A 27,410-nucleotide genomic window follows, 5' to 3' on the forward strand; every position below is an offset into this window, starting at 1 on the left:
ACGGGATAGAAAGCGCAGAGACACTGCAAGCGAGAATCACATTCAAACAGGTGTGAGGAGCAGAAACAATCCCAGGTGGCGCATGTTGATCGGATATGTGGCCATATAAGAGCACGTTGTGAGCATATTTGCGCTTTTTTTTTTAAGGGTTGAGCAACCCGCATCCGAAAATAGTGTTGACTGTTAGAAAGTAGGTCGATAGGAACTGAGAGCGACGTTTGTTTCCACGCTTTTGTCTGTGTTCTTTGTTGTTTAGCGAGGACTGTGGGTTTTTTTTTTTTTTCAGCCTACCCTTTAGTGAAGAGCGTTTTACGCACAGGTGGGAGATACCCGCTCGGCGTACTGTAGGACAGCCCCCCTCTCTTGCTCCTCAGCGGATGATGTGAGGAAGTGACATTTCTCACCGCTGCGGTTCGGGACAGCACTGCTCCTCCGCTAACAGGTGTGCTGCTACTGTCCGGGTCACTTTTGCTAGGAAACCACAGGGAGGTAGCGTCCCAAAACCTGAACCGAGCCTCCTGTACGCGGGACAGCGGGGACCAGAGGGAGGAGAATCAACCCCGTTCAAGTCTTTCTCTTTATTAGCCTGGGCTGTTTGAACGGGTTCAGACAGAGACAGAGAGAGAGAGAGAGAGAGAGAGAGAGAGAGAGAGAGAGAGAGGGAACGATGGCAACGAAAAAGGCGTGCGTGGATGCGCCCAAAAGGAGCCGGAGTCCGGTCGTGTTGGAGGCGGAGATGTTCAGTGAATTTCAGGACTGGTGTCTCCGGACTTATGGAGACTCCGGTAAAACAAAGACCGTCACCCGGCGAAAATATAACAAAATCATGCAGACACTGTTGCAGAACGACGAGTCGGATGGCGTTTATATCGACAACAGCCACATCAACGCCAAATTCAAATTCTGGGTGAAGTCTAAAGGATTTCAGGTCGGGACCAACGTTTTGGGAGAGCACAACAAGAAAGGAGCTCCAGGGAAACCCGTCCTATATGTCCCGGTCAAGTCAACGGTAAGTGTGTGTGTGTGTGTGTGTGTGTGTGTGTGTGTGTGTGTGTGTGTGCGTGCGTGTGCGTTTATGTGTGACCGAGAGCGAGAACGTGCGTGTACACGAGCACGAGATGTCCCGTTGCCACCTAGCCTATAAGTTGTCATTATTACCAGGCTGCACACATGCACTTCGTCTCACGAATAAAATGACAACTTATAACGTTTGGTCGTCCCGGCTCGCCCTCGCCCCCCCCGATAAAGCTTCACTTTGTCCACATCCCAACCAGAGCAGCCCTACTCTCATCCCTTGCTGCCATAGCAACGCCGGTGCCTCCTGGCAATCGCTATTGTAAAAGGTAGGCTATCATGCATAGCCATCTCGCCAGTGAGGTTGAAGTCCTGTCAGCGGCACGCTGCCGGGCGCAGAGCACGAGATAATTGACTATTGACAACATTTAGTTTGAACCGTGCTGTTCAGGGTCTCGTGTTGCCCGATATGGTGATGCTGTGCGCGCGCGCGTGAATGCAATGGCATGTTCGTGGGTCGGGTATGTCAGGGTGCTCCGGCGTGCTCCTCTCGGGGGGCTATATTGGTATCAATGCCAACTTAGAAAGATGTCAGATTCACCTTTGTGTGCTTTGTGGCTCCAGCGGGTTTGATTGGCAGCGATTCATCAAAGACACGAGCCCTCACTGTCCCGTCTAAACCGAGCAATACGGTGTCTGCGTCCGTGCGTCGGCAACATCGATGTGTCTTCCTCTGAGAGAGCAAGGATGGGGTTTAAAAAACACTCAAATATCTTTATTGTTTCATTAAGAAATATCATTGTGTGGCAGTCTCAGTGTTTGCACCCCACTTTTCATTGTCCTGGGAAGGATGCGAGTCGGCTCGCAGGCACTCGTTGCTCTGGCAACACCTGTGTAGTCCAGGATAGTCTGAATCTCTGCCGCATTTTATTGTGTACGTCCCCACATTAAGCCCCATAAAGCCCGTTTCTTTGCACGAGAAACATTTAAAAACATTAATTTCTACATTTGATGCAGAGTGGCAGCTGTGCGTAATTGGTGACCACGTGAGGGGCTGTGGCGGAAACAAAAGGGTCTGCTCGGGACTGATAGCGACATACGCCCACAGTTGGTGCTCAGACTTCACTTCTCTGGACTGGGGCGTAATGGAAGTCAGGTCACCACACGTCCCGCTGCACGTTGCTGGGACCGCAGGTGTATTCAGGGTTAAAAACCACACGTTGTTCTTTTAACGGATCGCCAAGATAAACGTGAACATGGTGAAGAGTCAGCAGTGCCCCAGTAGCTCGGTCGTGTGTGTGCGCGTGCGCCGGTGCACGCGCGCCCATTTCTCTGTGTGGTGTTTGGGCCTGCTGTGCCAGCAAGGAGACAACCACCATTTTAAATAAGCGCCTTCAGGGAATAATCTCCCCCCACCCGCCCTGTTGGGACAGAGTCTCTCTGGACCTCAAAGAGCAGAAACACATTTTCTGGTAACAAACTAAAGGAGGTTTTTGGCACCGATTAGACACCGAATCCTTTGATTTTGGTTGATATATCACTGATCCCTCCACAGGTGTTTTACCTGTGTGAATGCACGATTTATATTTAAGCCAACTGCCTTTACAAAACTCTTCTAATCTCCACTCAATATTATGTTTCCCTCTGGGCAAGAGGGCAGGTGTGATCTGTCTCTGCAGGTGCAGATGGTGCCTGAAATGTGTTGTTGATTAGCTTTTGTCTGTTACTCTTGTCAGTTCCTGTTGATTGTTATATGTCCCCTTGTCAAATATATATATATATATATATATATATATATATATATATATATATATTTACATCAATGTAACATTCTGTAGCTCAACCAACAGCCTAATTTCCCTTTGAGGCCCATCTAACATAATTATTTGAGGTTACATTAAACCATTGGAGAGGCTCAGTCTGCCTGAAAAAGTGTTGCTCACTGTTTATTGGAGAGGAGTTCTCACGCTTTGTAGCTAATATCATAAAGCAGGGGGGAAACCTCCCCCTGACTCAGCACCACTTGGGAAATTTAAACAACAAACAAAACATCAGCCAACACACGCTGCTTCTATGATGAGTCAGACGCAAGAAATCAACCAATTTAAATGCATGTGACTATTAGAAAGCGTGATTTTTGATTCAGCGTTCATGGGCTTTATAAATAGGCTCGTCCTGGGCCAGTGGAAAAGTGACACAAACACACACACACACACGAGGAGACGTACAAACAAACACACACACGCACACACACACACACACACACACACACACACACACACACACACAATGGTCACTGCCTCCTCATAAGGCTGCAGGGCCGGGGGCGTGTCTCTGGAGCTCCAGCATTGGATGCCCCGCTGCAGCTGCTCCCAGGGTGTGCCAAGTTTCTGTATGGGGGCAGGCATGGGGCTAAATGACGGGAGGCTGGGTGGGGGTAGGGATGGATGGTGGCTGATGTGCAGACAGAGAAGGTCTCTTCTATGTGTCAGTGAAGCATACAAGGCGGCTTCAGTGTGTGACGGGACAGAAAGGCAGGGCACAGTAGCACTGACTCAGTGGAAATGCCTTCTTTTCAAGCCCGGACACAGAATTATTTTTTCTTTCTGTGTTTTTTCTGTCCATCTCTGTCCTCCAGCCCGCGTCGTCTCGCCCCTTCTTTCTGCACAACTCAGAGCCCTCGCAGTTGCTCAGAGAATCCAGCAGCCCTCAGTGTGGAGATGCAACCTCGTTTAGCTCTCATTATGTCCTGATTAGAGGACGCTACAGAGGAGGAGGGGAATAGGACCAGAAACAGACACAGAGATGCACCACAGAATTGCACACTGCCTGAGCAACAAGACTTTCCCCGAGACGAAGGGAGTCAGAGTGCAGCCAGTTTTCAAAAGAAACGCTTAAACGCCCTGTGCATTTCCTTTCGGCTGACGTGAGCATTGTACTGAAAAAATTGAAGTACTGCGAGCTGTTTCTTTTTGTTGCCATGCCAACTGAAATCTGTAAATATCTCTGTTCATCTCTCACAAATCGGTTTTGGTGGACATGCTCTCTCTCTCTCTCTCTCTCTCTCTCTCTCACACTCCCCCCACACACACACACACACACACACACACACACACACACACACACATACATGTATATAACAGTTGAGAAACAGTGAACATGATGTTTAAAAGTGAAAGTTGAATCTTACTGGAGATGCTTTCACCGTCAACATCAGCTTGTGTAAAACCTTTATATTTTAACTCGTATTAACAATTAATATTATTATTAAGTCTGTCAGAACAGAAATAAACAAAGTGTCCTAAAGCTGAAACCATTAATAGGTGATCAGCAGAAAATTAACTGGGCAACTTGGGCTGCAACTTAGAATTATTTTCCATTATCGATTAATCTGTCAATCATTTTTTCGATTAATGTTTGGTTTAGCTGTCAAATGTTTCCTTCGGCTAACTGTCCAATTGAAGCTTCATTTTAAGAAGAATTTGACGTTCAAAAGACTCGAAACAATTAATCGTTTATCAAAATAGTTGCTAATTATTTTCTGGTGATCAACTAATCGATTAATCGGCTATTAGTTGCAGCCATATTGGAAACTATTTAGATAATCAAATAGTCTTTTCGGTCATTTTTCCAACCAATAATACAACATTTTCTGGTTCCAGCATCTCAGATGTGAGGATTTGCTACTTTTCTTTGTCTTATTTAATAGTAACTTGAACATATTTGGGTTTTGAAGTTATAATGGGCCATTTTTCAGTATGTTCGGACATTTTATCAACAACAATATTCACTGATTCATTAAAAATAGTCTCCAGATTCATCATTAAAGTGACAGCACAGCATAAAATTAAACAGGACAAACCACAGAAAGAGGTTTTCAGAATGTTTAAGTGTTTAATCAAGCTATCAATTTACTAAGATAAAGGTTTGTCTCGGGCCGTCCTTCCCTCGTGTAGAAACCAGAAACCACTATTCATAGTCTGTGTCTTGGAAAATGGGCCCTAAATGTTTGTGCCTCACCGTCAGCAGGGAAGGGGAACATCATCATTATTATCTGATTAATTAGTCCACATTTCCCCTGAGAGCTCCTCTTTTGTGGAAGGGCCACAGAGTCAAAAGAATACTGGCCCTATTATTCAACATCATTTGCATTAATGCTATTTTAGCATAGCGGATCTCCAGTGCTTTTGTCCGATGTGTGTGTTTTTTTTTTTTGTTTTTTTGTGTTTCAACCCACTCTGGCAGCGCTTATTAGGGGCAACACATGGGCTCACACTCATGGGTTCAAACGGCAAACGCTCACCGCCCCATACAAGAATCACCTTCTCGTCTCATTCGTCAACAGTCACAGATGGATGCGTTTACCGTGTGTGTGTGTGTGTGTGTGTGTGTGTGTGTGTAGTGGTGGTTGACTTCATCATCAGGCGCTTAAAGGTGGAGAAGATGTGTCTGTTTGAAGCTACACTTCTTTGTTTAATGAGAGTCAAACTGAGATTCATAAAGAAATGTCAATATGTGTTAATTTCAGACGTTACAGTGATGAAATCCATCCATCCCTGCACATGTGTTAGTTTTGTGTGTGTGTGTGTGTGTATGTGTGTGCGTGTGTGTGTGTGTGCGTGCGTGCTCGTACAAAGAGGGGGTCGCTGATCGCATGCTCTGTGTTTCCTCCCTTCAGCACCCTCTCTGTTGCCATGGAGAGACCGTTCTTTGCTTTCCCATAGGAGGAGAAATTAACACCATTTTTAACTGGCCCGGGGGCCTCCCCCCTGTGTGGGAGATAGTTCTGCTCCGCACACACACACACACACACACACACACACACACACACACACACACACACACACACACACTCTCTCTCTCTCTCTCTCACACACACACACACACACACACACACACACACACACACACACACACACACACACACACACAGAGCCTTTAAGACGGCAATAATCTTCCTACCACACCGCTACTGTCATTTTTTAATACCTTTGCAAGGCCAACATTTAACAAAGTGGGACAGTATGAAAATGGTGAAATGGACTCTGGGAGGTGATGATGTATGTGCGAGTCATTTACATACCATTTTGAGTCAGTGACTGGAACGTCAACAGTGGCAGTCTGCGGGCCGGTGGGACTGTCTCTGTCTCTGGCTCTGTGGGATATTGGGGATGTCACACACTCTATCAAATAATGTTCATCATGGGAGCAGCCGAGAGAGAGAGAAACACACACACACACACACACACACACACACACACACACACATATACACACACGGATGTCGGACAGAGGGGTTGAGCTCAGTGCACCTAATGTGGATTTAATGACAAGGGCTTTATAATTGAGGCAGAGAGGAGAGAGGAGGATGATGGTGAAAAGAAATAGAAGGGGATGGGATTTATTAAAAAAAAAAAAAAGTGAAGGTAATATTCTACTTTATCAGGTTTTTTTTTGTTATATGAACCTTTATCTTCCCCTTGGGGCACACGCACACGCACACGCACGCACGCACACACACGCACACAGAGGGATTGTTCCATTTACGTGTCCATTAGCCAGTTGATAGATTTACAGAGGGGAGATGGGGCTTTAAAAGATGACCTGTTGTCACATCTGCAGTGAGATAATCTGAGTCATGAGTACTGTTGACACAGCCATCTTTACTCCCTACCCGCTCACACACACACACACACACACACACACACACACACACACACACACACACACACACACACACACAGAAACTACCTGAGCACACATCACTGCTGCCACAACTTAAGCTACTTATTGTGCACCCACCTTGCAAAATAAAGCACCACCTTCACGTGAACGTTGCACCTTGACTTTTAAAGTTAAGTGCAAGGCTAAATTGAGATTTTTTGCATGTCACAGGAGTGTTTATCCATTCACCCGTGGAGCTAATTCCTTGTGTGATGCATCTCTTCTATCTTTGCCGGCCTGTCTTTGTGACCCAGCTGCTTCCCGTGAACCCCCCCCTTCACTCCCTCCCTCCCTCCCTCCCTGCCTCCCTCCCTCCACCACCTCCTCCTCCTGACCTGCCTGTGTGCAGGACTGCTCCTCTCTCCCCTCAGTGACTGCTACAGTGTGTGTGTGTTATGTGTGTTGTGTGTGTGTGTGTGTGTCTGTGTGTGTGTGTGTGTGCGCACGCGCGTGTGTGTGCGTGTGACTGCCAGCGGGGGTGGGGGCAGCCGACTCAACCCCTCCAGTCTCCTAGCAACAGAGCGGTTTGGTGCGGGACAGGGAGTGCGCGCAGGGGATGGGGGCTGGTTGTACAGTGGCTGGGGGAGAGCAAAGTCCTACAGGATTAGAAAGATAGAGAGAAGGAGGAAAGGAAGAGAAGGAGGGCGAGAGTTTTTGCGGTGTTGTTGGTGATTAGGGATGCTGACATGTCTCCTTTGCTCTTTAAAACGGCACGCTGCTGATGAGACCAAATATCTACGGCGCTGTTCAACAGCTGTTCTCCTCTGAGATGCTTCAGATACAAGCGCTGCCCGGTAGACACGGTCTGCACTTAAACACACATGGCACACACTAATACACACACTCCAAAGCATGTTGTGTTCTGAGGTGAATGTTCAACTCCCTGTTGACTTGTGTTTGGAAACTAAAGAGCTTATTGGTGCAGAGGGGCCCAAGAAGGCCTTTAGATAGCAGGACTGACGTCGTGACTAGTGATAGAAAAGCTTGCAAGTTCTTACATGAGGAGACAAAAGTTATAGCTTGATTAATGTATTTATAAAATAATTAGTAACTATTCTGATAATTGATTGTTTTCTCAAGGCAAAATGCAAGTTCCAGCTTCTCAAATGTGAAGATTTGCTGTAAAATATCTCTGTTTTGTATCATTTTAAACTGAGTATCTTTGGGTTTTGGACTGTTTGTTGGACAAAAAAAAAAAAAGACATTACAAGAAGTCACCTTGCGGCCTTAGGAAATTGGGATTTGTGGGCATTTTTTGAGAAAATAAATCAATAATGAATATAATAGTTGCAGCCCTACACAAAAGCATTGCAGATACAGGTCTTGTATTCAGACTTCAGCAGAATTAGCCAAGTTTACCACCGGTGGGTTGCAGTATTATGTATGTGTGTGTTTTTTTGGTTGGATTTCAGGTAGGGCTGCATGATATATTGACAGATATTGCAATATAATTCACAATTAGTGTTTTCTTACATCTGGAGAACAAGCAGAGGGCGTCTCTGCAGCACTAAAGTACTTCATCATATTGTTCTTTTGTCACACATTTTTACCTTTTATAAAAAAAAATTTGCAGCCTCTGCAAATATTTCACTTGGCCATATTGGAATTTTGCTAATATTTCGATTAACTGTGCAGCCCTAATTTCTGGTGGGAGGATGCATGCCCAGCAGAATATCCGGTGTGTATGTTGGATATTTTGTTGGGGTAGAATTCAGTGGAGGATGCAGCTGCAGTGTGGGTGCACTGCACACCCCACAGTTGTATGAGATTATCTAAATCCAGCGTGAATGGACCTGACACCATTGTCCCAAGCAGTAGCAGCAGCAGCAGTGGCGGCGGCGGCGGCGGCGGCGGCGGCGGTGATGTCACTGGGGGAATGATGATGATACCTCCAAGTGCGATAGATTACAGCTGTGATGATGAGGTGGAGGATCGCTATTATTTCATTTATTATCATTACATTTAGCCCATGCTGACAGGGGAGAGTGGCTAGAAAGAGAGAGGGAGAAAAAGAGGGAGAGAGAGAGAGAGAGAGAGAGGGAGAGAGGGAGAGGGAGAGAGGGCCGGATTAAAACAAACCCGCTCTGTGAGCTGGTTTTAGTTGCCATGGCAACGATCATTACCTCGCACTTGGGAGAGCAGGAGCAAGGAGAGAGAAGAGGAGGGGGTGGGAGGTGGAGGGGTGGGGGCAGGAAAGAAAGACGGGACGGAGGTATAGGGGATGAAGACATGGAGGCAGGAGAGAGGACGCAGTTGGGGGAAAACGAGAAAATGAAATGTCAGATCCCAGGAACTGTGCAGAAATGTCAAGCAGAGGATGGAGAGGAAAAAAAAGTGTGATTCCTCAATGCCAGGGGGACAACTTTTTGAACTCCGGACCCTCCTCTCACTCAAACAAGAAAAGATCACTCCCCACCTAGAACCCAATCTCCACAAAATGTCAGAGCTTGTCTCATATCTGTGTGGAAGAGATGAAAAAAAAAAAACCTAATTAAAATGCCCAAATCCATTTTTCTCCCCCATTTTATGCTTGCCGGGGCACTTTGAAATATCAGCAGGTGCAGAAATATAAAGATAAGTGGGAAAATGCAAAGTGTTGACTGTTTGTCTGGAGGGAATGAAGGGGATGAGAGAGTTACTTGGAGGAAAAAACATGGAGGCAGAAAGGAGAGAAAAAGCCCCATGTGGTGCTGCGGATGGAGGCTGTTGTCCTGGCGATCCCACTTGCACGGCGAGTCACGTGACCCTTTGCCCAGCACACCTGCCCGGGAGAAATCAGTGGCAGTTTCTATGGCGACAGGGTCAGCAGCACGGGCGCCAGAGGTGGTGGTAGGAGGGACTGTCGGTCCTGTACAGAGTCTGTGGTGTTATTTTTAAACATTGCAGAGATGGGGTGATGGCCGGGCCGAGACTTCTCCACCTGAGAGATAAATGTATAGACAATGACTGCTGGAAGGAGGGCTGGACAACACAAAGGAGGTTGTTTCAAGTTTTTTTTTTTTTTTTTTTTGTCAGTGCTGGTGAGGACACCTTGTGCATGACTGTCTGTAACCACATGACCCATGACTCATGTGCCTTAAAGGTCCTTCTCACATCACATGGATGCAGGAATATAACTACAGCTGTAATATCAGAGATCTCCCGCTGTAGATGATACAACACATGTCATATCTGTGAGCCTGAGGCGGGGAATTAAACTAACCTCCAGTCTTCTGTCTGTGTTTTCAGTGTTCAGATGGGAACTCAGCCCAAGACAACTCCTCCCTGAAGCGTGTAGCCGTGGTAGAAGACTTCTTCGACATCATCTATGCCATGCATGTGGAAATGGGCGCCGACCCGGGCAGAGCACCCAAACATGCAGGCCAAAAGAAGACCTACAAAGCGGTGGGTACTTGCAGGTTGCAGCTAACCTTGCACTGCTCTCAGTCTCAGCATCTCTTTATACTTGTTGATATTGAATATATTATATCAGTAAAGTCACCATTACCCTCTTGTCTCTGCCTTTTCCTGTGGTGCATGAAAACAATTGCACACAAAAGAAAAAGAAAGGTTGTCTACACAGAAAATCGCTGGCTCCCAAAAAAATCTCTTTTTTTTTTGTCTGACTTATAAGTTCTTTGTCAGAAAAACATCTGTGTGTGTGCTCGAAGATCTGTGAGGGTACAGGACATCAGTTTGTCCGTCCACCACTTTGCTCCAGACTTAAATCACTTAACAACTTCTTAATTGTTTTTCATGAAATGTACAGACATTCACGGTCCTCAGAGGATAAACCCTAACTCTGGTGATCTTCTAAATGTTCCTCTAGAGCCGCCAGCAGGTAAAGTTGCTCAAAGACGTTAAAAACTAATGACACTCCCATCAGCCTCTGCTGTTCTTTGTATTTTGTCCCAATTATCAGATCTTAGCATGCTAACATGTCCAACAAAGCTGGTGAATGGTGAACATCATAGCTACCTGCTAAACATCAGTATATTAGCATTGTCACTGTAAGCATGTTATTATGCTGACATTAGCATTTAGCACAAAGTACCACTGTGCCTAAGTACACCGTCACACGCTTGCAACACATTTTGTAAAACAAATAGGGACAAATATGTCCAATGTAAAGACGTCCATCTCCTAATTGTAGGCAGATCTGTGTTTTCTGGTCTGTAAATATAGTTTAGGCTTATTCTGCTCTTTTTTATGAAAACATTTTTTAGAAACGTGCAAATCACAGCGTGCAGACAACGCCTCCTTTTCCTTTGTGTGAGAAGTGCAGCTGGAGTGAGTTTTAAAAAAGAATCACAGTCGGGTTATTTTATAAATTGGCCCAAAGTGAGGTCAGTATTCCTTTTAGGGGCCCAAAGCGTCCAAACGCCGCTGACTAAAGGCAGCACCCAGAGGCCATCAGATTTTTTTTTCCAGTCAGAGACAATAGGCTATACTGCTTAGCTCTGGCAACACAATATATCATTTTTAGCATCAGAAGTTACCAAGGGAACTACTTTTACCAGGAAAACAAAGTACGTGTGGATGACTCTGGAACAAAGGCAGTATATGAGTTTACTTAACAAACTGAGGTGTGTGGTCTCGGGTCGGGTGTGGTGTCCTGACCAAACGAGGGGCTTTGCATGCTGCTTTAGTGCAGTGTTAGGGGGTTTAGCAGGACTTTGGTACCCCTCCTCTCCACCCTCTCGCCCCCCAGGATTGGAAAAAAAAAAAAACAGAGTCAATTCCTCCTGCCCTGTAGAGAGGTCCTGTCACGTCTCATAGAGTGTACCCTTTTGAGGAGGCAGCATCACTGGGGCAGGGCATAATATGGAACTGTCACTGTGGCCTTCTGGGAGGCGCACGCTCCTCTGGGTGGCCTTTCCCTCTCAGCTGCCTCAAGGGGCCATGAGGGGTGGAGGGGGGCGGGGCAAAGGGGATAGGGAGCTGTGGCAGTGGTGATGGTGGCGGTGGCGGCAATGGGCCGGTGGGGGTGGGCACCCCTGCTGCCTCTCCATGGTCACGTGAAGGTCGCATTTTACAGGGAAACGCCAGAGGGGGCGAGGAGGGGAGGGTGGCATAGCAGCGGAGACAAACAGAGGAGGAAGGCAGAGCATGAGAGAGAGAGGTGAAGATATGAGTCAACCGCACCTGAGAGCGCAGGAAGAGGAAGAGAGATGACAAACACTTGTGTTTTAGGGTATCATATACAAGGGAATCTGGAATTAGGCCATCTCAAGGCATGAGAGATCGCCCGGAGGGAGGATTCCTCCTCATGCCACATCGAGATAACACATAATCACTGACCCAAAACTTTCACACATGCATGGTACGAAAAAAAACCAAACACCTGCACACATTTTGAGTTCAGCCACAGCCTGAGCCATATCTGCTGCCATTTTTTTTTTGTTGTTGTCGTAACCCAGTCTCCTCTGCTCACTCTCCCGGCACAGATAGCAGAGACCTACGCCTTCCTGCCCAGAGAGGCGGTGACTCGGTTCCTAATGAGCTGTGGAGAGTGTCAGAAGAGGATGCACATCAACCCCAGCACGGCAGAGTTCAAAGGTAATGGCACACATCTGACCTGTGGATAGCTCACTAATTCTGGAGACATCATTAACTGATATGCTATTTTTGAGATTAACCTTTTAGAGTGGCTAATTCTCACATCCTTTGACATACTGTCATGGAAAACGGTTAATTAGGATGTTGCAATGCATGCTGAGATGGTATGAACCAATCAATCTTCTGTTACAACAGCCAGACGTTGTTGTTGTTGTGGGATAATTTCATCATAAGATTCATAGAAATGTTTATTTGGTTTTTATCACGTAAGGAGGAGGTGTTGAATGACAGACATGGCAAGTTCTCCGTTGTCCTGTCAGACACTAAATATGAGCTGATGTGATCTTAGGTTTTTTTGCACTTTGAAGAGTTTTTGAATCAAACCATCATTAATAAATCATATTGTATATATCCATCACCGACATGATGTAACAAAGACTCAAGAGGACCACATCTCTGGGATTGTATGGACCCACTGGAAGATCAGAGAATCCCTCTAGTGGTCAGTGTGGAGACTGCAGATGGCTCTCAGCCACATTGTATGATTTCAGGTTGTTTCATACAGTCAAGGCTACTTGGTTGGATTTCAACCTTTGGCGGGATACAGCAGCACTTCTGCCTCAGTCAGAGAATTTGTCTGTGTGATCAGCTCAGACTGTAAAAGGCACAGAAATGTATTATATTGGTATCCAGTTTGAATTCTAATACTATAAAACTTAAATTAATAGTCTGGCCTTTTATTTGCGTCTATATGGGACAGTTCATTAATTCCTTTTGCACAAAAGATGGGAAATACTATCAGATTGTTTATTTAAACCAGTATGAATATTACTTGAACAACGTATCAATTAAGTGATACTGATCTAACAATATGTAACATGTCCATATTGACATATATTGATATTCGTGTAGGCGATACAAGCAGATTAGAACTCTCTTGAGTGCGTGACCTAATGGGCTTTAAGAGGTTTTATACATCCATTACCAGGCTGGTGAAGGGGACCTGCGTGTATTTGGGACCCTGTTTTTAATTTAAGTTTTATGGTATTTATACTTGTAGTTGTGAGAGTTTTTCAATCTACTCTAAAACAACAAGAAGAAGTTAGTTATTGCAGTTTGGCCATCAAAAATTAGACTTCTTCTCTGAGTCACAACACAAACAAATGAACATGATTCAGTGTGACTTTCCAAGGATATTATTTCATCAGGTCTCATAGAAAAAAGACATTCTATCTAAGTCCAGAACTACTTTTACTACTTAAACTACAGTTTCAGAGTGATCCAGTTATAGTTGTGTGTAAATCAATGGGTACATTTCAAACTGGAACTGGTAATAGCTGATTCATGGAAAATGTTTAATGGTTCTTTCTAATGGTTAAAAGTATGGGAGTGAGAGGCCGCTGAGTTGTCTGAGGGGGGCCCAAAGATATTGATATAGCCGACTCAGAACCTCACAAATACGGTCTTAAAATCACAAAAGAATGTGTGTAAATATCAATTAGATCATTACATACTTACATTATCATTATTATAATTATATAACATTGTATAGGGGTTTATATGTCTTTTAATATCAGTTATTTTAAGTTATCAAATCTCTGTTTACTAATTTATTTTCTGGGTGGGTTTTGGTGGAAGAAGCATTCAAATAATTTACTGAAGTAAAAATTGCAATACCACACTATAAAAGCATCATTTTTAATTTTGAACAGCCCCTATAAGTCTTATATTATTATTATATTATTGGTTCATTAGTTTTGTATTAATATTAATATGTAAGCATTTGTATATGGTGTAGTTTGTCAAGGTGGAGTCAATTCTAACTATTTCATACACAGTTTGGTACTAATAAGGCATTTCTTATAAACTGATTGTATGTTTTATACTTAAAATCTGAATCTAATGTATATCTGTCAGACATAAGTACAATATTTCTCAGTAAAATATAGTGGAGTAGAAGTAAAATAAAGTTACAGTAATTAAAGTACAAGCATCTTAAAATTGTACTTAAAAGAACTGTACAGTACTGAAGTAAATATACTAGAAATGATTCACTGAGGATTAGTTCTAACTTGATTAATTTGCTTTCTTCTATATTTATTAAACATTCAATCATCATTATTCATAATATCCTGTGATGTTTCTTTGCTTTCTTTGTCAGAAAATGACAGACCAACCTCCCTGGTCCCGGACCTCATTGATTACAACATGCCTCTTACTGCCACCTACCTGAAACAAATGAAACTGCAGTGCATGAATGCCACTGAGAGGGTAAGTACCTCTCCCTGCAAGTGGGCCGTGAATGTTTGTGAAGCGTGGGCACACATACAAGGTGTCCTGATGGATTAATTAGAAAGCCAGCCGTTGTTAAGATCTCCTTTTCACTATAATTGTATTTGTATTGACTGCACAAATTGTCTGGTTATTTTCTTTTTAAGTCTCATCGACGCTGTAGGGAGAAACCCTTTGTGCTGGCACAATAAGACATCCTTCCTCTCAACTTTTAATTCAATATTAAAGAATCAGAGCAGTCGTCCTGCTGGGAGGAGGAGCTCAGTGTGAAATGAGGATTAGTAGATGTGCAGAGTGACGTCATGTGTGAGACCACTCCCATGTGTGGCTGTGACAGAAACACTCAGAAACCACTGTCACTAAAGTGCAGGGAGCGGTACTTGATGATGATAATGTCGACCTCACTCACGCATAATTAGGATTATCCGGAACAATGACCCAGACTGTGATTTGCGGGTGAGTACAAATTAACAAATGCTCAGGCTGTTGGACGCATCTGTGTGCAGACTGAGAATGAGCAGGCCAATAATTTAATAATTAACCATCACAGAGGGTTATTGCAGTGTTGTAGGAGACTTGTAGTGATTTGTTCCATATTTCTGCTGTGGTGGATTACAGAGCAGTTTAAAAGCAGCAAGGTTTGTCCTGTTGACAAAAGCAGGATATTTGTGAGTGTGCATTTAAGTCTGCTGCAGCAGTCACTCCTCCACTGTTTGAATGTTGTTCTGCACAACTTTGACGACCTCTCTCTTTGACATGTGGTGAAGATACAAACTACATACAAAAAGATGTGATGAACATGCCTCAGATATGATTTACACTGGAGTGTACACCACTGAAATAGTGAAAATCAAAGCCCAACATGATATCTCAAGATTGCTGGTTTTGTCCATAAAGACTAAAACCCAAAGATATTTAATTTACTACCACATAAAAGACAAATCAAATCATCATAAAAGAGCTTGAATCACTGAGTGTTAATCTGAAGAATTAACCAAACAGCTAATAGATTATCAAAATAGTTGTATCAACTTCTGAATATATTCTGTACTGTATGTTGTTGTTTGTATTAATTGGTGAAACAAAAGTTTATTCTAAAATATCTGAGTCAAAGGTCACCAAGTGCTTCAACTTCATTTCTTGGCTCACCTGGTCTCACTATTAAAAGTAATCCCCCCCCCATTTTATCAATTATATACTTTCCTAAAGCATTAATGATGCTACATTTCCAACAACTTAGAACCTTTAATTATAGACTCTTTCCTTCGCTCTCTTTTCAATGCTCACTTGGTACCTAATGGAGCTGTCACTGAGCATTTTGGTCCTCCTCAAAACCCCTTACAGAGGGAGGGATGCATACTCCCAGGAGTTTAGGCCTATTTGTGTGCTCGTGCGGGGGGAATGATGAGATGACGAGATGCATTTCTGCTCTGTTTCCATCCATTTAGTTTTGCCCCCTTCTGCCAGCTGACACATGACGGCGTGCACGCAGGCCATAGCGAAGTCACCATTTATGTTAGCATGATGTAAACTGGCCTGTGTCGCTCTGTGAAGCTCAGCACTGGTCACAAATGTGGTCCTGGCTGTTCAGCAGATGTAATTCCTGTAGTTTGAAGCTCGGTCTTTGAATAGTTTGAGAGATTACGCCGCTCTCCTTTGCTAATCCTTACCCCCATGCTTTACTCATACTCGTGTTACGCTACAACAAGCATCTTTAGGGTCTCTACGTAACAGGAGTTAAAAATAGCAGTGCTCCAAGAAACGTTACTTAACAAGGAGGCTCCTGCGTTTACGGTTTGTTGACTTCAGCATGTTTTATTAAATCAACAAAATGTCCATTAAAGGGTAGGTTCACAATCCTTTCAAGCCATAAATGTATGTTGAGAGCGTTATTTGTTGCTGTAATTGTACTTGCTGCCCATACTGACCTCAAAGAGACTCCTTTTGACGGGGGAAAAAACCCACAGTCAGTCAATTTTGTGCAAAAATGCAATCTCAAATTCAACTGAAGCTACAAGAAGTTCAAGAAAATACCGCACAAAGAAGGAATTTAATGCTAGAAATACTAACCTTGAAGGGTAACCACTTGATTTAAAATGCATTGTTGTCATTACAGACTGTGGATATTGTACCACATTGCTCACAGGGATTTCTTTGTGGCTTGTATGGACAGCAGGAATGATTACTGCTTTCCATTGCACATAAGGGGATGTCAGTATTGTTTTAAGATAAACTCCAAAAAGTGTGTGAGATGCAAAGAGACACTGTGATATCTTCTTTTTCTTCCTCTATCTCTCCTGCATGAATGGGAAACTCTGAAGTTTTTGTCAAAAGTGTGAGAATCCCTCTCTCTTCTCTCCCGCCGTCTCCCTTCAGGATGACAGTTCGGTGAGCAGCGAGGAGATGAACAGCGCTGAGCCTACATGGATCGCAGCTGAGCAGCCCCCAGTGCCTGAGCCCAGTCCACCTAATGGAGAGAGAGTCAGCAACCAAACAGCCAACGTTAAAGAAGAGGACGGTAAGACGTCACTAACTGTGGACACAGCCCTCTTGTGCTGTAATAGCTGTTATTGTTTTTTTGGTCCTTTTTAGTTGTATTTACATCTGGAATTTGAAGGTAAACTCATTACATATAAAGGGTACAGATTGGTGCTACACAGGAAACAGCTTGCCTCCTTCTTAGTAGACTAATCCAAATAAATCCACTCTTACAGGGGGTGGGACACCACAGCAACCCCAGTCCATTGTGCACCCCTCTCTCTCTCTCTCTCTCTCTCTCTCTCTCTCTCTCTCTCTCTCTCTCTCAGGGTACAGGGCTTAGAAAAGTAGGACAAAGGCTGATATTAACCTTCATAGATTAGGAATCACTATAGAAAAGACTGAAAATAGGGCAAAACATTGAAAGGGAGAATTACTCTGTACTCAGTGAACATAGGTGTGTGCAGAACACGTGTAGAAACCCTCAGTACATGGGGTAAACTGGGTTAAAAGCTTTAATTTGTACACACCAGGAAGTGAAGGCTCCCTTCCCCCCTCCAGTCCCTCCTCATCCTCATCTGTTTCCCTCTTCACTGTTGAAAATCCTAAAATTCCCCTTCCTTCTACCCTGTGAAATACTGCTGTTGTTCAGGACTGTATGAGAGGTAGGCTGATAACCAGGGACTATGATTAACACTATAGGGGTCAGGCCGACGAGACACCGGAAGAATCCACTTCATTGAAGTTTATTGCATAGTCATGGTTTTATCTAAAGAGAAAATGTGTGCCACGTATTAATTATCATGAAATAAATCTAATATATATGGAGTAACTATCTGGCTATGTTGAATTTAATAAGAATTAACACAATGTGCAAACTTTCTCAGCTTCTAAGTAACTTAAGCGTCAATATATTGTAAACATAAATGTATAGAAAACTCACATTTTCACACAATGGCTGCCAGTGAGAGTCCAGGTTTGTGCAAAAGTCTCACACCTCTGCTAAAACCTCTTTATATAGGCTCTAATCAAACCAAGCTCCTCCTACTTCCTTCTCCTCTTCAGCTAGCTCCTCCTCCAGACCTGCTCTTCGCAACAACCCTAACTTTTATTTATCTTGACAGTTGACCCCAATACCCACTTCCTTAACAGTTTTAGAGATCACCACATGAGGCAGAAAGGCCCCACCCCCCTGTAGTTACACACCCACTCTGTTGTTCGACAGAAATATTTCCCATTGTAGTAAACAAACCCACATTTGTGCTAAATGATGAAAAACATCTGCACATCTCATCTCTGTATCTGCGTCTTTGCCCCTGTCCTCTTCTTCCTCCCCTTCTTCCAGATGACGACTCCTCAGAGAGCGGGCTGCCGGCCCTGACCTCCCCGGAGGTGCTGGCTGTGGGCGGGAACCCCCCAGATGGTGGGGCCCCTTACGGGGAGATGGCAGAGAACGGGTTGAGCGCTCCACTGGACTTCAGCACCACCTCACCCTCATCCTCTTCAGAGGATCAGCAGCCGGTCAATCTGAGCGACAGACTGCTGCCTGCAGGGAGCTCGCCACCAAACTCTTACCCCGCAGACCCCAACAGAAAGTACCCCATCAAAACCGAGTACGCCAACAAGGTAAGAAACTTTTTCTCTCTCAATGAACAGTAAAGACAAACAGCTCTTGTGTCTGTAAAATCTGTAAAACATGTATTTCTGTGTGTTTCCAGTCCCCTCCTTACAGCTCAGGAAGCTATGACTCTGTAAAAACTGAACTGAGCATGAGTGCAGAGGATCTGACCTCTGGTCGGGCACAGATAATTGACGACGACGACGATGATCACGATGACCACGATGACAGTGACAAGATCAATGACGCCGAGGGTATGGACCCTGAGAGACTCAAAGCCTTCAATGTAAGTAACCTGTCTAACTGTTGCAGTTTCATTAAATCCACATAGATACAATACAGTGCTGTTGTTATCTGTGGCTCTCCAGTGTGATGGATATCAGCCAGCCTTATTTCTGTGAGAACTACAATCTGTGCATTTCTGAATCTAAAGGAAACATATAGAACAGTAGAGTTGCAAAAAAGCAATCACGAGTTATTGTCCTGAATATGAGCAATGATTCAATTTCCATCGCTCCCATTTTCATCACCTCCCCCTCCCTCTTTATCCTCTCCTCTTCCGCTCTACCTCTAACGCTCCCCCATCCCCTGCCTTCCCTTTCCTCTCTTTTGTTTTCGACTCTCACACCCCTCTCTCTCCCCACCCTGCACCCCCACTCCATTTTTTCTGCTCTACATCCCCTCTCTCCCCTCCCCCCTCTCTCCGTCTCTGTCAGATGTTTGTGCGTCTGTTCGTGGATGAGAATCTGGACCGCATGGTGCCCATCTCCAAACAGCCCAAGGAGAAGATCCAGGCCATTATCGAGTCCTGTAGCCGCCAGTTCCCAGAGTTCCAGGAGCGCTCCCGCAAGCGCATCCGCACCTACCTCAAATCCTGTCGCCGCATGAAAAAAGGCGGTTTTGAGGTATAAAGTGTCCTCAGCTAAAATGTTGTCTGTATAAATCCAACAAACAATCGTTAAGTCTCAAAAGAAATAAAACATAATGAGCAAAAATCTCGCTGACCCTTGTTGCCAGATACGACCAACACCTCCTCACCTCACCTCTGCCATGGCTGAGAACATCCTCGCTGCTGCCTGTGACAGTGAAACCCGAAATGCTGCCAAGAGGATGCGACTCGATGTGTACACGGTAAATGTCTTGGCAGTTGGTGTTTGTGAATTTGCCCAGCAGGGATTAGGGAATGTGCGAGGACAGTCACGCATCATTACCACCAAACTGCACAACACAAAATACAATATTGTGCCCAAATTGAAAACATTTAATTTCTCATAGGATGAGCCCGCCTCCGTTGACAAGCCCAACTCGAGGGACCCGGCCTCTGTGGCCCCATCAGGGTTCTCCATCTCCAGCGCAGCTTTTGCCCAAGACCAGCTCTACACCAATGGAGGCCTCAACTACAACCTGCGGGGATATGGGACAGTCGGCAGCAACCAGCAGAACTCTGGTGCTGCGCAAACCAACGGTGAGGAGCCTCCGTCGACCAAATAATGTGTCTTTTTAATGCTGTGTATTTAGAAAAGAAAGGATATATTCAAAGCACTGCTCTTCTAATTAAAGGGTTGGTTGAGTTTCATCCTTGATATGAATCAGTTTTTATTTGTGGTACTCAAAGCGCTGATAAAAAAAAAAAGCATAAAAAAAATGTAATAGCTACATGTCTTTGAAGAACTAATGTCCCTGTTCCTCTGGATCACCCAAAGAACACACGGGTGACTTTTTATTCAGCAGAAAGTATTTCCATTTAAAGTGGTGTTGGCGGATTGTCTGAAATAACAGGGACATTGTTTTTAGAAAGAGAATTGCCGAATAATTTTATCGACTGTAGGAATGACAGTTTTATTATGTTGGCCGGTCGGGTCCAGTCTGACATATCTCAGCATATTTTAATTTATTTTAATTGATAGGGACGATGCAGTTTAATATAGTTCCAATACAAAGCATGAAACTACACAGAGAGTTTATTACATACAGCTTTAAGTATTATAAAATACAATAAAAAACACCACAGTACATCAGTAGACATACAGACATGAACCACAATACAGATTTTGTACATTCATGTTGCATGTTCCTAACGGCTTTTGTGATCCACGGACTTTTCATCTCAAAAATGTCAATGTCAAATATCTCAACATCTACAGGATGTATTAGTACTAAATGTTATACAGACATTCAAGGTTCCAAGATGTTGTATCCGACTGACTTTAGTGATCCTGTAACTTTGCCTTTAGTGCTTTAATCAGGGCAAAATTTCACTTTATCTGATGCTTTGACTGGATACCTGCGAATCACATTCCCATCAGCCTCAGCTAGTTACCATGTTAGCATGCTAAAGTCAGCGTGTAGCTCAAGGCATTGTTTTGTCTTAGTTACAACTAGAGGTGACAGTAAATATGTTTTTAGGTTGTTTTTTTTTGTATTTTGGTGAACTGAGCTTTCAATACAATTTCTAATCAACATTTTTTGATAAATCAACATCTTTTCTTCAAGGTTTTGAGCTCTTCTCTGATGCATCTCTGAAATATGAGATGAGCAAGTTTTTTTCCCCCACTAGTTCCTGGATATTTATTTCTTATAGTTTGATTTCTTAGCATAACATGTTCTCTGATGTGTCTTTGTATCTGTGTCTTAAACCCCCAGGTCCCACAGATTTGAGTATGAAGGCAGTCGGCCCAAACTCCTCCACCTCCAGCTCCAACAGCCACGGTCAGGGAGGCGGCGGTGGCGGAGCCTCGGCTCAGCTCAGCCCTCCGGAGGTCACAGCGGTGAGGCAGCTCATCGCAGGATACCGAGAGTCTGCCGCCTTCCTGCTCCGCTCAGCAGACGAGCTGGAAAACCTGATCCTGCAGCAGAACTGAGTCCGAGCCAAAACCGTGGCGAGACCCTCTCCTAGCCTGTCCACGTCTGTCGCCCTCGGTCACACATATTTGGGCAGACTTGCATACAAAGACACAAAATGTACACGAGTGATACTGCAGCGCACAGTGGGTCCTGTAGGTATGGTACCTTTTCTTATTCCCACATGTTTATGTATTTGGACGGGCCAGAACATATCACAGGCTGAAAAATGTTTATTTATGCATTTGGTTCACTTTGACCTTAGTGCCCTGTTATCTGTAGCCATTCATCCCATTCAGTTCATTTTACCACTTCAACCTCCATTCGTCTCAGGAAGCGATGATCTATGTGAAAAAAAAAAGACCTGCATTGGTGCACAGTGGCGTACCAGAGGTGTTAACCTTAAATTAGCTGTGACCATAATGCCACACTGGCTCATTTGTGCAGATGTTTGGACATATTAATGGTTAAATAGCAGTGATTTAGTGTCATTACCTTGTTTCTATCTTTACACAAATGTAAAATATGCTGTACAGTGGCATGATTTGATTAGGTCGTCTGAGTCATTTCTAAATGATAACTCTCTCCGAATTCACTTCTGCATTGCGTTCTGAAAGTCCATAGATGAATCGCTGCTAAATCAACTGACCTGTTAACCTCAACAGCTACTGGAGGACGTGCTGACTTACACATGCACATTAAAAAAAAGTAGAGAAAAGGAAAAGAAAAACAGGACAGTGTTTATCAGTTTTCTCCTGTAAATTTTGGCCAGATCAGTCAAGTCGTGTGGTCAAAACTATACCTCGGTCCTGCTCTGTTGGAGTGGTTTCCAGATTGTTAGGGCATGTCGTGACTAAGAGACAAAGACTCATTACCCAACGTGACTTCATTTTCAATTATTTTATTATGAATATTTCTATCACAGGCAATTTCTCATTACTTAAAAAAGGAAGGAGGCTTTTAAGAAGCATGGGTATGCAAATTGAGGTCACAGACACCTGTCAGGGAAAAAAGGAGATTAATATATTGTTTAGACTCTTGGTTTTTATAACCAGTGGAAAAAGGTGCAATATTGAAGATAATCAGTAATGGTGTGCTTACTGAAAGGACTTTATCAGACTTGCTGAAGTGTTTTAAGGCAAAACAGGGAGTACTTTACCACAATCTCCTCCTGCTGTAACTGTCAAGTTGTAAAAAAAAAAAGAAGAAAAAAAGAAAAAAGAAATGATATCCCATGCAGCATTGTAGCCAATTTCAATGTTGTTGTTTGTTGTTAATACTGATCTTTATTGCTAACCTCATAACTGAGGCACTTTCATGTATTGGGATCAGTCAAAGGAAATAAGACCTGGCAGAAAAATGAGACTTAATGTTGCACGTCTTTTTTTATTTTTTACTTTAAAGTGATTTTGGGGTCATTTTGTGAAGGAATTGTTCTGTGAGTAAATTTTTTTTAAGTTAAAACTGGCACATTGAGCTCACATGCATCCATTCCTGACAGTCACATGAATGCAGCGGTGTCAACCTAACATCCATATGGCTTTACTGGATGCAGTGCGAGTGTGTGTGTGTGTGTGTGTGTGTGTGGGCTGCTCAGTCTGTATCATCCCCTCTGACCTCTCTCCCTCATCTCCACTCATTGATATCATATCTGAAAAACACACTGTTTGAAAAGAAGCAAGAGACAATCTTTAAAAAAAAAAAAGATGTAATCGCATCACAGTTTACTCTCCCAGCTTTCTGCTATGGTGTGTGTGTGTGTGTGTGTGTGTGTGTGTGTGTGTGTGTGTGTGTGTGTGTGTGTGTGTGTGTGTGTATGTGTGGTCTGAGGGCACACGAGTACTCAAAGCAGATCTAGAGCACAGTCTCACAACAGACACTTTTAATGGTGAGTCACTCAGCACAAAGAACTGTTGTGTAAGTGTGTGTATGTGGAGTATTTTTTATTTATTTTTTGTATTTTTATTTTCTAAGTGTTGGTATTGACAGTATGTTGATTTTCTGTTTGTGTGTAAGTGGAGTGACCCAGTTTGTACAAACATCAATCTGTGAAGATTTAATTCAGTCGGCTGAAACATTCCAAACTAGGACAATGACTCTTCAAGCAGCCCCGAAAGTGGCTCGCACCTTATTGATCTGTCAAAGTTCAAGAGAGATATATTTCTGTATTTATCACAAATCTATCAAAATTTATCAGTTATTTATCATGAATCAGTCCGTCATTCACATAAACTTCTCACCACCGCCAGACCGGTTCAGAGTTGGATATACATTTTATTGCCATGTCATGATTGGGCTGCGTTACATTTTACATTTAAATTATCTATTGCAAGTTTGGAAGCACTTTATAGCTCAGGATTAAGGTAACATAACACAGTGATTTGAGTGTGTCTTTACCTCATTTGTAATATCAGCTTCAGTTCAAACATAGTGAGAACTGATTATAACAAAGGACAGTTTGATGCAGAAGCAGCTCTCAGTCTGCTTTATTAATGACTATATATATAGAAAAAATTAAAAAAGCAAACAGCTCCTTTGTCTCCTGTTTGAAAATCTTATTGGAGCTCAGTTTGAACTCATCAGTTTGAATGGTCCATCTCAGGGGTGTTTCATAAAGGAGGCGCCTTTAAAAAAAAAAAAAAAAGCGTGGTGTCTCGTGAAAAGAACTGAACAAGGATGAATCTGTTTCATAAAGTTGGTTTAGAGAAAATGTGAGCGGTGGTAGTCGAGTCTGGTTTATTTATTTCATGACATTGAAACACACAAACTGACATGTTGGGACAAAAGAGCACAGTTCTGCAGCCACAAAGCAACACATATTAAAACATAAAAATATCACTGCAGAAAACTTACATCACTGGAATAAACAACATAAAATAGAGCCTCTGGCTGTGTGCTGGACAAAAGCTCAGACTCATTCCTCTGTTAGCTGTGCCTGTTGCTGTGCTCTGACATTGTGGGTTTAAATCCTGCATGAATTACAAGAACAATTAAACATGTATCAAATAGGACTTTTTTTTAATAGAAAACCATTACATAATTTGCATTTTTAGAACCTTAAAACAGTTATAATCAATATATTTTCATAATAAAATAGTGTCAAATGACAATGTGTAATGTGAGAGGGCTCCTAATGTTGAAACTACAGAGAATCATCGGCTGAATCTGCAGCTCCCCGCGGCTTTACAGAGCTTTATAGACAGTTTCAGCTGATTGTTTAGCTGTCTGGCCACGACTTTACTGTTTCGGTTTACTCTCACAGCTGCAGCCAGCAGTAAAAAAAACTCTAAAAACACACTGTATACTACCTGCTCAGCACCAAACTGCAGACAAAGACACAGTTAGCAACTAGCTGGGGATGCATTCAGCAGCTGAGGAGCAAGATATTTCCCTCAGGAGTTGGTAGAGACCAAAAAACGAGCTAAAATAAGAGTGAATACTGACCTTAAATTCATCAGCTGACTCCAAATAGATGATAATAATGTTGCTCCGTAACAGCTGGATGTATAAATAAGCGACTGTTTGATAACAAGTTTGCCATATCATCTTAAAAGTGATGCTAATGTCAGTGTTGCAACTTGTTTCCGGTGCCATCAAGTGGCCAAAAAATGTGTTAAATTATCAGCTGGATTGTGTTACTTGGTTTGTACAAGTGACTCAGCAGTCTCCATATTGAGAAAATACTTTTTTATCTTTTTTTAAATATCTTCTGACAGGTTGTCTGCCACTTGCTGCAGATGTAATGAATGGATTTAATTTAATTTAGTGACTTTTAAAGAGAGGAGAAATGGTGAAGTTCGGCTTTAATTTGATTGCAGAAGCACGTATGTTGACAGATATGAGCACAGATTTAAATTATGCAATTAAACTCATCCCATGTCAGTTACGTGACCTACATTTTTGTGCGAGCAGACTCGTGTTCACGGTGCAGCCGTAAAGAGGATCCTTCAGGGGAGGAACCTACGAGAGAACGCAATGTTTCGGTCTGACACTGTTTAAAGTGAAGCTGAGCCTGGACCACGGTAGTCTGTAGGGATGGGTTTCCATGGTAACTTAGATCAGACTTATTTAAACCTCCTTTATGAAGCAGAATTGCCTGACTTTCTAAAATAATCGTGCTTTATGAAACACCCCTCTGGGCTCTAACAGACGTAATCATAGATATACGTGGGACCCCCGAGTCCTCACATGTCTTCCTCGTCTCCTCCAACCTCCTCGTTTGTTACTGTAGCCATAGCAGATCCTCTACACTTCATGTCTAACTCAGTGATGCCATGTTGATCTTGTCTCATTTTTCCACAGACATTTAGCTTGCAGATTTGTAAACTGTCTCACGCTGAGCAACATTTTTAGCTGTGTGCTGGAGTTACTGTGATCAACGACGACCGCGTGTCGTCATATGTTGTTGTTTTTTTTTCTAATAATGCCCAATGTATTTTTTCTCTTTGTATTGACTGGACAATGTAATCTATTGGTGTTGATTAAAAATGCCCTGGTAGCTTGTGGATTGCTAAAGTGGTCAGATAAATGTACTGTATAGCTGTACAAAGAGTGATAAAAGATGTTTTTTGCTTTCTTTTTTTTTTTCTGTGGGTACAGCACTGTAAAAAAAAAAAATCAAAGTGGTTTTAGCCCTTGCCTGTTTTAACTTATCATTTGGTGGTGGTCTGTATTACTTCTATTGTTATTTATATTATTTCAATTGTTGCCTCTCCTGCACTGATAAGAGACTGTAGCTCTGTGCAGGGGGTTGTACTGTAAACCTGTGTGAAGCTTTGTATTTTTCCCCTCTGGTTTTTGGACTCAGTGAAAGTGTGATGTTTACATGTACAGTTTTTCAGAATAATTTTTGTTTTTGTTTTATTCAGGCTGTTTTTTTTTCTCCTCACCTATACCCCTAATCTGTGTACATTTGCCCAGATATTTTCCTTTTGTCGTTTCATTGCATCAAGTGCAGACGTGACCTCTTTGACGACTCGGTCACGTGGTCAGAGTGTGCCGTGACAGCTGGTTGTGGTCGGCTCGGTGTTGTGGTGGCTTCCAGCATTTAAAAAAAAAAAAAAGGTAATCTTAAGTAAAAAAGGGAGCTTCACAACTTCTCAAAGTGGACCAGCAAAGATTTATTAAGGATCAAGATGACTTTAATCAGCTGTTTTAGAATACTATTGTGGCCTAAATGGAGATAGGTGGGGTGTAGGTACATTTATTATACTACATTAAGTGCTCAGAATCTTTTAATATCCCGACTTTGTTGTCAGGGAAAACTCCTTGTCCTTAACCCGACTGGTACCCTGAAAGGTACACTTTGACCTGTTGTAATATCTCCTCGGTAACATAAAAGCCATTCCCCTCTCCTGGCCTTTTAAGGGGAACCCATAAACCTCAGGAAATACTGAATCTCCAAGTTTAGTTTTTATCCACTGATTTCTTCTGAAATGAGATTTAATTCTCTAACGAAAAACCATTAACATTTATATGAGATGTCTATTGTTTTGTACATTTATCATTGTGATTTAAAAGTGGAGCTTTTTCCAGTACCTGTGACTTAATATTTTGATTTTTTTGGAGTGTTTATAGGTATGGATATTTATTATTATATGTGAAACTACAAAAAGACAAAAGAAAAGGTTGAACCTGTTTCATTTGTATGTTTCATGCAAAACTGTCCAGGTGAGATTTTCTCTGCCTCTTACATATCACTAATGAGGGACCTGTGTTTGTTTGGAAATAGCGCTTTTTCAGTGTTGCATCAACGCTATGAAAAAAAAAACAACAAAAAAAAACTAAAAAACAACAACAGTGGTTTACCAACAGCAGAGTTGCAAGGCTCTCCTCTTCTCCTGAGATGTCAGTAATTGAATAAAATAGTGCGATGAGCTATCTAACTGAGACCTCCCTTGTGCTT

General features: G+C 42.9%; 1 protein-coding gene across 1 annotated transcript; it reads left to right on the forward strand.

Annotated features, from left to right (window-relative positions):
* Positions 1-417: 417 nt before the first annotated feature.
* On the forward strand, positions 418-27,396 carry nol4la (nucleolar protein 4-like a). Its single transcript, XM_051425420.1, has 11 exons — positions 418-1,009; positions 9,967-10,122; positions 12,165-12,276; positions 14,438-14,547; positions 16,945-17,086; positions 18,392-18,672; positions 18,765-18,950; positions 19,381-19,569; positions 19,682-19,795; positions 19,940-20,129; positions 21,308-27,396. The coding sequence occupies exons 1-11, from the start codon at positions 668-670 to the stop codon at positions 21,523-21,525; spliced, it is 2,040 nt and encodes a 679-aa protein (XP_051281380.1). The 5' UTR covers positions 418-667; the 3' UTR covers positions 21,526-27,396.
* Positions 27,397-27,410: the final 14 nt, after the last annotated feature.

Source organism: Dicentrarchus labrax, unplaced genomic scaffold (assembly GCF_905237075.1).
Source record: "Dicentrarchus labrax unplaced genomic scaffold, dlabrax2021, whole genome shotgun sequence".
NCBI classification, from domain to species: Eukaryota; Metazoa; Chordata; class Actinopteri; family Moronidae; genus Dicentrarchus; species Dicentrarchus labrax.